At 38.9% G+C, this 11,862-nt stretch overlaps 1 protein-coding gene across 1 annotated transcript in view; it reads left to right on the forward strand.

Moving 5' to 3' along the window:
* The first annotated feature begins 603 nt into the window (after positions 1-603).
* The window catches only part of LOC107582577 (zinc finger and BTB domain-containing protein 16-A-like), a 65,880-nt gene continuing 54,621 nt past the window's right edge, over positions 604-11,862 (forward strand). The window contains exons 1-2 of the mRNA XM_016268474.1: positions 604-922; positions 2,578-3,830. Coding sequence (XP_016123960.1) covers positions 2,632-3,830 — 1,199 coding nt within the window. The 5' untranslated portion in view covers positions 604-922; positions 2,578-2,631. The remainder of the gene's footprint in view (positions 923-2,577; positions 3,831-11,862) is intronic.

The raw sequence follows: 11,862 nt of genomic DNA on the forward strand, positions 1-11,862 counted from the left end.
AACATAAAAAAATAACAAATAAATAAATCTCTTGCAGGCGTGGAATAACTTGAGGGTGAGTAAATGACCACAGAATTTTAGGGTTGATGTTAACTATCCATTTAAGGTTACACCACTTGGCATTTTGTCATTAAATACTTTTTTTAACATGAATATTTTCAAAAATGTATGGATATAAATATTAGACTGCACTGAGAACAACTTTTTATTATCTCGAACATCCTTGTCCTTTGACCCATGTAGCGACTTCATTAAGATGCAATGAAACGATTTCATCCGCCATCCGTATTTGTGCTTCAACTGTTTCTGCAAAAACTGAAAACAACATACTGTGATGATGAGTGGCAATATTAAGCAGACAAGAAAATACAGCGGCTCTCTGATGTTCTCAGGGTTATCCTTCACTGTTATTGTACGTTTAGGGAATGAAGCAGCATGTCTCCAGATAAGAGGACTGTGGGAGATGAGGTAAGACTCATTGGCACTGTGCTCCCCCCCCCGTTCATTCATGGACAAGCTAAGCTCTTTTAATGCAGTCATGCTCTTTAAAGTTAAACATACTCTGAGGAAAGTGTAAGTTGACTGCATGCCGGGCTGTATTTTCCTCTGTAAGTTGCTCTTAATACTTTAATTTTCAGTCTTATGTAAATGACTATTAGGAGTTTTAGTTTAATTCCAGTAATAGAGCACCACAGTACTGTTTGCCTCACCAGCTCCATCCTAAAAGCACTAACGATCATAGGGTTCGTGCGCGCGGCGTCTTGGTGCGCCTCAGTGAAGACAGCGAGCCATTGCTTTGACGTCACGGTGATGATGATGATTGGAATCCGCACGGCGAGTGTTGTGCGCGTGAAGCGGCTCCTGTGAACCTCAGTATGTTGATGCCTTAATAACAAGTGTTCAATTTACGCGCCAGTTGCAGGTAAGTGAAAATAACTTCACCGGTTAAACGTTCATTGTCCTTCCAGATGCTGAAACTGGCTAGATACAGGCTTATTAGTTGGTGAAAGTGCTGCGAGAATGAGTTAATTTTGCGTTGAGGATGCAACTTGTTTTTTTGTCTTTAAAGATACAGCCCACGCCTGTGAGTGTTCACGGATCATGCATGCTCATTTATGCTTTCGGGACACGTAGACTTGAAGTGTTATGACATTGGTTCCGTTTATAAACTAACTGCTGTGAATGTTGCTTAAAACAACTTGTCAATCAGGTGCATTTGCAGTAAAGACTGCGAATACAGACTGTTGCACGGAGGAAACATGACTGTCTTCGCTGTCTCGGATCTGTTGCTTATTCTGTCTTATTTAGCACGCGCAATATAGTCGTAAATTTAATATGGAAAGGTCGATAGATGGATATGTGGTTCCAATAAACTAACTCACGGTTTCGGGTTATTTGTGTGATTTGAAGGCTGAAAGGTTATGAGTGTTCAATCTTTTCAGGTTTGTCATGAAGGACAAGGTGCATCCGTACCTTTCTTTCTTAAATGAAGTGTTTAGCACCAACGGAGGCTTTTTAAGACAAATTCTAATGCCTCTTGTCTGAAATGCATTTCACTCACGCGCAAAATAAATAAATAAACAAACAAAATATAATCTTGTGGTCTGACATAATAGCAGAATGCATTTTTTTTTGCAGGAATTTATACTTTTTGTTAGATGTTTGTATATTTTTCACTTGAATTATTGACGGTCCGTTCTGTCAAAATAATACAACAACAATAATAATACATATTAATAAATGTTAATATTACAGACAGACCCATAATCAGTTTGACATATATTGTTTTACCCATATTCACACTGTTCTACTTAATCAGTTATTGATCAGGGCTAGAATTAAATGGCACAATTTGTTGAGTCCAAAGTAGAAAACTGTGAATATGGATTTATCACAGGTTTAAAAAAAAAAGATAATTTCATGCTTTTTACAAAACCATTTGTGCTTCACCAAGACTTTACAAAATGCTTATAATACTAGTTAAACTATCGTTATTAGTTGTCATTGTGACAGAAAAAAATGTGAATTGTTATTGAACAGTTAAACATGAAAATCTGTGTTGGTATTAGCTGATCTGTAAAGAATATATAACTGTTTTTAGACAATTGGTGTTATCATATTTTTTATAGTGCAGCTGTACGTGTCACAACAGATTAAAATGTCACTCCTGGGGTGAGTTTTTATTCTTCTCTTCTGTAGGAATGTTCCAGAGTGTTAATACAAAATTAAATGTACAATTAAAACAAATTATGTTTCTTGCCTGAAGAACAATATCAGAAAAGCAAGTTCCTCTCAAGCATGTGCCGAATGCCGTCGGTTCAGTTTCACCTGGCAGCTTTACACTACTAGCGCTGCGATTGCATAAAATTAAGTACATGTTGTGACAATTGTCTTGTGCCTTTGTACAGATTCAACAACTACAACACCCCTTCGACTTTTCCTCAAAGCACTGTGTTAACCTGTTTGAGTGATGATTAACATGACCTGTGTAACAGAGATGAATGAACATTGCACATTTGACTGAGTGTATTTTGTACTCATTCTTGTTTTTGTGACATGACTGAATGACGTTTACAGGAGCACTCAAGGAGAGAAGCAAATCCGTGAGATGGTTCGGTAGACGTCGATGTAATGGATTTGACTAAAATGGGTGCGATCCACCTCCAGAACCCCAGCTATCCCACATCGCTCCTGCAGAAGGCCAACCAGATGCGCCTCTCTGGGACATTGTGTGATGTGGTCATCATGGTCGACAGCCAGGAGTTTCATGCCCACAGAACCGTGCTCGCATGTGCTAGTAAGATGTTTGAGATCCTGTTCCACCGCAACAGCCAACATTACACTCTGGACTTCCTCTCACCAAAGACCTTCCAGCAGATTCTGGAGTACGCCTACACCGCCACGCTCCAAGCCAAGCTGGAGGACCTGGACGACCTGCTCTACGCCGCAGAGATTTTAGAGATAGAATACTTGGAGGAGCAATGTCTGAAGATCTTGGAAACCATTCAGGCGTCTGAAGAGAACGACACGGACGTGAACATGAACGAGAACGGCGCCGAGGATGCCGATGACCGCAAGATCAAGTACCTTAAGAGCACATTTATCTCTAAAAAGCATTCCATACAGGACACCGGCCATCGCCATCGCTTGGCACTGGTCAGCATGGTCGATAAGAGATCTTCAGAGTCCATCCAAGTGGGTCTTTCAACCGTCAACCCGACTAAAGCAGCCGTAGAGGGCCTGATGAGCATGGGGCAGTCTGTCCTCCAAGGAAACATGGCCCAGAGTTTCTCAAACAACCTTGGTAACTCATCTCCATTGCTAGATAAAATCAAGACTGAGATGATGCAGGTAGATGAGGACTACCAACATGATGGTGGCTTCCCCAGGAATGACTCCAGGCAGCTCCGGGACACTCCTGGAACCCCGACCAGAGGTAGCGTCATCACCAGCGCCCGCGAGCTCCACTCTGCCGATAGTTCTGCTGATTCCCATGGAGACAGCAGCCAAGTGGGTCTAGTCAATATGGCCAGTCTGGCTGATAGACATTTCGCTTCGCTGTGCTCTATCCCGTCCAACCATAAGAGTGAAAGCATGCTGCCCTTGCCTGTGTCCATGGCCTCATCGCTACATGTGCCATCCTCCCTGGCCATGTCGATGGATTTCAGTGCCTATGGGGGACTCTTCCATCAGAGCTTGATTCAGAGGGAGTTCTTAAGCAAGCTTGGGGATTTCACAGCGAATGTAAAGCATGAGGTCCAAACCCAGAAAGAAAGATGTGATGTGTGTGATATGGAGCTGCCTGATAATGAAGCTGCTGATCAACACAGGTGAGTGAAGTTATTTGGGGCTTTCCTGATGGTTTATATATATTTATAAAAGAATAGAACCCCAAAATTAAAATTCTTTCATCATTTATTCACCTGTATAACTTTTTGTTCTGTGGACCACAAAAAGAGAAATTTACAAGAATGTCCATGCTGCTCTTTTCCGTATAATCAAATTGAATGATGACCAAAGGAAATGGTGAAAATCAAAATAAAAGTGTTCCATACCACTATTGAAAATGCACATATTCAAATTTTGTGCATCACAATCAATCACAAGGTACTTAGGAACCAGTGGCATTTGGCATCATTGACGAATATGTGCAATTGATCAATATTTTAGTCTTTTCCTTTTGTATAGTTTCAGAAGACTTTAAATATAGTACAGGAATCGTCTTAGGGGCCATCTATATAGAATGCGTTTTTGCATTGAAAAATGTGAAACACAAGCAATGGAATGGTAAAAACAACAACAAAAAAACAAGATATCGAAGACACAATTTTTTTAATTTGAGCTTAATTTCGACTTAAGCATTAGAATGTGTGTCATGCCCGAGACACTGAAAAAGGTGTGAGAATCGAGCACAATTGTGAAGCAAGTAAGAAAGAATCTAGCAGCATGTTTTTGAGTTGAAAAACGTGAGATGCAAGCAGTGAAATGGGAAAAAATGCACTTACAGTTTTACAGGTTTGCACTTATAATGCACTTACTTATGTACAGGTTTACATAAAAGAATAGAAAAGTAGTGCAATGGGAGACAAAAATGCATTCTGTGTGAGCAACCACTTAATGTAGTCACTAAAATACTCAAATGCCTTTGTGTTCTTCAAAAGAAAGTCATATGGGTTTACTGTAAAATAAAATGAGGGTGAATAAATGATGACAGAATTTTCCTTTCTGGGTGAACTTTCTCTTTAATGTACTTCCTCAGGCTTGTTGAGAGCAGTGCCGAGCAGGTTAGAAACATCTGCCAGCTCTACACACCAAGCCTTTATTTGGTTTGTGGAAGGACAAGGTCTTCCTGTGCAGAAAAAAAGGGCTGCTTAGTGCAGCTTGACCCTGACCTTCCCTCCATAACCTCTGGCTTGACACTGTCAAAATGATCGGCCAGCAGCAGCTTTGCATTTTTGTTTTTGCACAGAATGTCCTCTCACTTTCACTTGGTGGACACCCAACTGGTGTCATGCCATATGTGAAAATAAAATATTTATTGCTGTAGTTGACATATGAAATCCATTTTTTTTTGCCAACCAAAGGCCATTATTATTTCAGTTTTATTGGTTTGGGCTTGACTGATGGCCATGCAGTTTAAACTTGGGACTCTCAAACAGTAGGTTTAGCTTTATCTGTATTTATCAGAGTGGAAGATAACCCCGCACCGCTCTCCTTAGTCTCTGTGGTGAAGATGGTCTGATAGTGACTTTAGCCTTCTGTCAGACACAGATAAAGTGGCCACACGTTGTGTGTATTGCGGCACACCTGATACTCTTTCATTTATTCCCACAAATGCTGAACCCAGTGACACCGACCTGGGTTTCCTGTCTGAGGTCTGACGAACACATCCTATCAGATGTTCTCTGTTCCAGTGTGGCGCTAAAACACATGATGCTTCTTTTTTGTTCAGATCCATTAATCAATGTGTAAGCCGTTAAAAATTTAATTTGTATACAATGATTTTGATTCACATCTTTTACGGTGAACACAAAAATAAAATAGTAAATAGTAGTAAAATAGTTTTTATTATTTCTTACAGTAACATTTAAAAAAATATATTTTATAAAAATATGAAAACATTTTGTTGGTAACAAAGTTGAGATGACTGTACAGTAACCACACATCCAGACAGTAGGTCAGTAGGTTAGCCAGTCACTTGGGACAAGTATATTTGTTCATAAACTCAGCTTGCCCTTTTCTGGTTTGTGAACAGTGACAGATGTTAAGATCTGCCGACATCTGACTTGCACACAGTATGTTATGAAAGCCCTGGGGCCCCATGGGGTCACTGTGGTCATGGTGAGGCGACCCAATACCAATAACAGTTAAACTTTTGCCCCAGTGGCGAGAGGGCCTCAAAGTCGTGAATCTTAACCCAAATGCTCCTGCCAAAGCATTCCCAGTCCTCTGGAATGACTTTAAGCACAAGCATCCGTTTGAAATAAATGCAATAGCATTGGACGTCACAACAGTCATGCAACAAACACACTCTCTTTTGGATTAAGACCTCTGCGAACCGTTGTGCTTGGTCTCGGTCCTTTCATGCATGTCATTTCTGCCCCGTGGTCGAGCCGAGGATTTAATCTGCCGCTGATGTGTACTCACAATCCACCGCGGGCGGCAGGGAGATGACTGATGCGTGCAGGGGCTTTGGGGACGCAGATCAGCTCTGCTGCTTAGGAATCCCTGGAAGTGGGAGATCTTAGAGCCCTACTCGCATTGGCCCGCTGCTCATGGCTCTAATTAGTTATTTTGTTATAGAGCAAACAGAGAGAGAGATTGAGAGACAGAGAGAGGTCAAGAAAGACAGAGGAAATAGAGCTAATAGAGCTACTTCCTGTAGCTTGCAAAGCTACAGTCATGGCCAAAAATATCGGCACCCTTGGCAAATATGATCAAAGAAGGCTGTGAAAATTAATCTGCATTGTTAATCCTTTTGATCTTTTATTTAAAAAATGCACAAAAATCTAACCTTTCATTGGATAATAAGAATTTAAAATGGGGGGGGGGGGAATATCATTATGAAATAAATGTTTTTCTCAAATACACGTTGGACACAATTATTGGCACCCCTAGAAACACTCCAGGGTGATTATTTTATTTATTTATTTATTTAGTCATTTAGCAGCCGCTTTTATCCAAAGCGACTTACAAATAATAATGATTATGAACATGAAATTATCCAGCCATGGCTTCCTGTTTCACAGAAATATAAATAGGAGGGAAAACAAAGCCCAAATTCCCTTAATCATCCATCACAATGAGAAAGACCAAAGAATATATTTCTGATGTGCAGCAAAAGATAATTGAGCTTCACAAATTAGTGAAGTGGCTTTAAGAAAAGAGCTAGAGCAGTGAAAATTCCCATTTCCACCATCAGGGCAATAATTAAGAATTTCCAATCAACAGAAAATGTTACTTTCCAATCAACAGATAATGTTACTAAACTGCCTGGAAGAGGACGTTTGTCTATATCGTCCTAATGCACTGTGAGGAGGAGAGTTTGAGTGGCTAAAGACTCTCCAAGGACCACAGCTGAAGAATTGCAGAAAATAGTTGAGTCTCGGGGTCAGAAACCCTTTAAAAAAATGGTCATACAGCACCTACATCACCACATGTTGTTTGGGAGGGTTTCAAGAAAAATGATCCTAGCTCATCCAAAAACAAACTCCAGCATATTCTGTTGTCAGACATGACTGGAACTTCAAATGGGACTGGCTTCTATGGTCAGATGAAACTAAAAAATGAGCTTTTTAGCAGCAAACACTCAAGATGGGTTTGGTGAACACAGGGATAAAAAGTACCCCATGTGTACAATGAAATATACTGCTGTATTTTTGATGTTGTGGGCCTATATTTCTGCTGGAGGTCCTGGACATCTTGTTTAGATACATGACATCATGGATTCTATCAAATACCAACAGATAAAAAATCAATAAGTGACTGACTCTGTTAGAAATCTTATAATGGGCCATGTTTGGATCTTCCAACCGACAATAATCCAAACACAAATCTCAAAAACAACACAAAAATGGGTCACTGAGCACAAAACCAAGCTTCTGCTATGGCCATTCCAGTCCTCTGACCTGAACCCTATAGAAAATGAGTGGGGTGAACTGAAGAGGAGAAGCACCATCATGGAGCTGGTAATCTGAAGGGTCTGGAGAGATTCTGGATGAAGGAATGGTCTCTGATCTCTTGGCAGGTGTTCTCTAATCAGGCATTATATGAGAAAATTTAGAGCTGTTAAACTGGCAAATGGAGGTTTCATAAAGTATTGAATAAAAGGGTGCCGTTAATTGTGGCCAATGTGTATTAGAGAAAAACATTTATTTCATAATGATATTTCCTCCCATTTTAAATTCTTATTATCCAATGAAAGGTTAGATTTTTGTGAATTTTTTAAATAAAAGATCAAAAGGATTAACAATGCAGATTAATTTTCACAGCCTTCTTTGATCATATTTACCAAGGGTGCCGATATTTTTGGCCATGACTGTATATAAGATTACTTCACTGTATGGAAAATTTTTTAGGATCATCACTCCAGTCTTCAGTGTCACACAATTCTTCAGAAATCACTCTAATATGCTGATTTCTTATTATTGATGTTGAAGACAGTTGTGCTGCTTAATATTTTGTGTAAACTATACCATTCAAAAGTTTGGGGTAAGATAAAAAAAGATATACTTTTTTGATCAAAAGTGAGAGTAAAAGCATTTGTAATGTTGCAAAAGATTTCAAGAGTTACTTTGATCTTTCTATAGACCTAAGTCAGGTTAGCGCCATGTTTAATTTCTGACAGGAATGAAAAGGAGGCTGTGAGGGATAGAAGTACAGTGCGTTCAATGGACTGTGCTGTTGCTTCACAACATACCGCTTGTTCAGCTTATTTTCAGGAGACAAAAACCAAAAAGGTCACACTAGATCACACCTTTTGAAAGGTGTGATCTAGGAGCTTTATACAGTGTGTTCCGTTTTAGAGACTGTAAGTCTATCCCTCACAGCCTTGTTTCATTATATTAAACATGGCGTCTAACCTGACAAAAATTGTATCACAGTTTCCACAGAAATATTAAGCAGCACAACTTTTTTCAACATTGATAATAATAAGAAAAGTTTTTTGAGCAGCAAGTCAGCATATTAGAATGATTTCTGAAGGTTCATGTGACACTGAAGACTGGAGAAATGATGCTGAAAATTCAACTTTGCTATATTCAAATAGAAAGCTGTTATTTTAAATTGTAAAAAATTCACAATTTTTACTGTGATTTTGATCAAAGAAAATGAGTGCGCAAATTAATGAGCCTTGGTGAGCATACTAAATTCCTTTCAAAAACTTCCAACCCCAAACTTTTGAATGATAGTGTATACATAAGGCACTTCAATAGCAAAGAGACTGAAGCACAGAGATAATGAGTGTCTTTCACACACCGGGCTTCAGAGCTCATCTATTGTCTTTTCAACTGTTGCTTCAGGAGATCTTTTGTTTACACAGCCTCTCCCTTTATCCTCTGGTTAACTACAACAGCAGCCCTAACTACATACCAGTAGTCTACTGGGAGGACACTGTATATGCCCCTTCTGGACAGGAAGTTTGGAAGACCTGATTTGGGATTATTGCAGATAATGTCATAATGTTTTGTATTTTAATCAACATTTTAGTTTTCCAGTAATACGTTTTATAATGGCTTTCTGAAATCCAAGGTTTTTTACAAAGATAGATTAAATAAATACAATATCTGAGATTTCTTATATTTAGATTTAAATATGTATTTTGATTTATATAATACATTTACTTGAGAAGCAAAAATAAACTTTTGTTAGATTTATGCTGAAATTTCTGGAAATGCATGTATTAAATGAACTATCTTATAATAGATTTGTAAAGATAGCTTCTAGTGATAGATCATGAATTCACTGAAAGATTAGCGTGACATTTATAATGATCCACAGTGTGGAAAGGGCCAAAGAAAAAACACATTGAGCCCATTAATGGATAACCCAGCCTCCGGAGAAGATATGTTTTCAGAGAGCATTGCCCTGGTCAAGCTTCATTAGCTCTTCAAGCCCTTCCTGTCCCACAAGACTACGGCCACCCAGTGATCTTTAAACCTCTGTCATCTCCGCGGACCTCTGGAATCCAGTTGGTCAAGACTTTAAGCCCTCTAGTATCTTTTCACCCCAAAGCCTGCTATCAGGCAAAGACAGGACTCTTTCAGCCCTTATCACGGCTATACGGGTCAACTCTTTAGGGTCGGGTCAAACTTCTGACCTTTGACGCCCTGAGGGTGTTTTTTCTTCTCTTTCTCACATTGTTCTTATGTTCAAACCCTCTTTTGTGCGTTTGAGTGTGTGCGCGCCTGTTTTGGTAGCTCTGGCCGTAGATTTGGGGGTTGGGTGACTTATTGATTGGCGACTCTGAGATTCAGCTGAAACAGTGACTTTAGTCACAGTTCCTACACTGCAAAAAATGCTTTTCTAAGCTAGAAAAGCATTTTTTGCAGTGTAAACTCTAGCGTAATATGCCAAAATACAAACAATGCTTCTCAAACCTTTGATCTCGTTGGCTCGGCCACATGTTTTGCTGTCTGTTCACTTGTAACCCAAACTCCTGATCAAAGTAAAAGGTTAGTTTAATCTTTGGATTATGACCGGTAACCTGCATTTCACACTAATTCCATCCAGTAATGTGGCTCTTGTGCCAGAGCTGTGGTTGGCTCACTGAGAGAAAGAGTCAAAGTTTACATGCAGACCTTTCCCTAGGAAGTGTTTGTAGTGGCCGCTTTATTCATGGGCTTACACAAGGAAAGCTACATGCTCATCATAGTGTAGGTAAGCTTGAAGAAAATGCAGAAATACACAGAATTTGGGCTAAATTTGGGCTTTGAATCACTCACAGGCTAATAAAGACATCCGAAATGAATGATGATCATTTAATGTAACAACTCCAAAACTAAAACAGTGTTTTAATATTTTTTTTCTTGTTGTCAATGGTAACTATTTGGATTTTACTTTCAATTTAAGATATATAGCCTTTTAAAATAAAGAGTAAATATATGAGTAATCTTGGATTTTAAGTAGTAGATATTTTTGTAGATAATTATTATTCTATGTATATGATTATTTATCTAACTATCTATCTAACTAGAGATAGATAGATAGATAGATAGATAGATAGATAGATAGATAGATAGATAGATGGATAGATATTGTAATGATTTACCCAATTATAGTGGTATCATATAGTAGATAATCCATTGTACTGAGTGAACCCTAAAATGTAATGTCTGATGTGTAAAGTTTAGAAAAATATCCAGATAAGCTTAAAGTTTAAATATTCAGTTTACTATCAAGGCCACTGAGTCAAATCTGAGTGGTGCATTGCGTAACAAAAATGACTGGTTACTGTAAGCCTGCCATGGTACTTGTTTGTGTAGTGTCACATTGACCTTGAGTGAGGCATATAACCTTACCTGGAATCTGAGTTTAATAGAATAATAATATTTGTTGAGAGGGCATGATTTATGGTGCCCCACCAAGTATCTACATTTTCAGTACAAAATTATAGTAAATCATCCATGGCAACCATCACACTGTTGTTACACCATGTTCCCAGACAACATTTGGCAGCTTTTCCAACCTGCACAACAGCTTTCTAAACAGAACTCTGTGATATTACCAGAAGCAATCTTTCAATAGAGCCTCAGGGAAACAGTCTGTTTGTTCAGAACAGAACAAATATGGAAAAATGTTCGCATTACATTCAGTGGTGTAATATAACAAAGTAATAATACTTCGTTACATTACTTAAGTATTTTTTGGGAGTATCTGTACTTTACTTGAGTTTTTATATTCCAGCCAACTTTTACTTTTACTCCGTTACATTTCCCAGAAGCATATTCGTTACTTACTACAAAATAGTCAGAAGTCAGAAGAACACGGACTGCAGGAAAGAAGGTTTGATGAATCAGGGGTCTGGCGGTCAGGTTAGACTCCTAAAAACACCTTTGCTCATGCAAACAAGTGTGCGCACAACCGTGGATGATTTCATTTTCCACTCAAGTCGAGTCTGTGGTGTGCGATATACAGCATACGTTATCTGCTATAATACGGTAAGTGTTGTTTTAATGATGTGCGATCTGACATTATCAAGTAGGCTATGAGTTTTGCACATCGTGTGTGCGTGCGCGCGTATGTGTGAGAGAGAGAGAGAGAGAGAGAGAGAGAGAGACGTGACTCTGTTCCCCTTTCGGGCTCTGTCTTTACATTTATTTTGAAAGATGAAGCTCGCGATTATGGTAAGGGGCGTTACATTTC

Source organism: Sinocyclocheilus grahami, unplaced genomic scaffold (genome assembly GCF_001515645.1).
Source record: "Sinocyclocheilus grahami isolate Dianchi unplaced genomic scaffold, SAMN03320097.WGS_v1.1 scaffold46.1, whole genome shotgun sequence".
In the NCBI taxonomy this organism is placed as follows: Eukaryota; Metazoa; Chordata; class Actinopteri; order Cypriniformes; family Cyprinidae; genus Sinocyclocheilus; species Sinocyclocheilus grahami.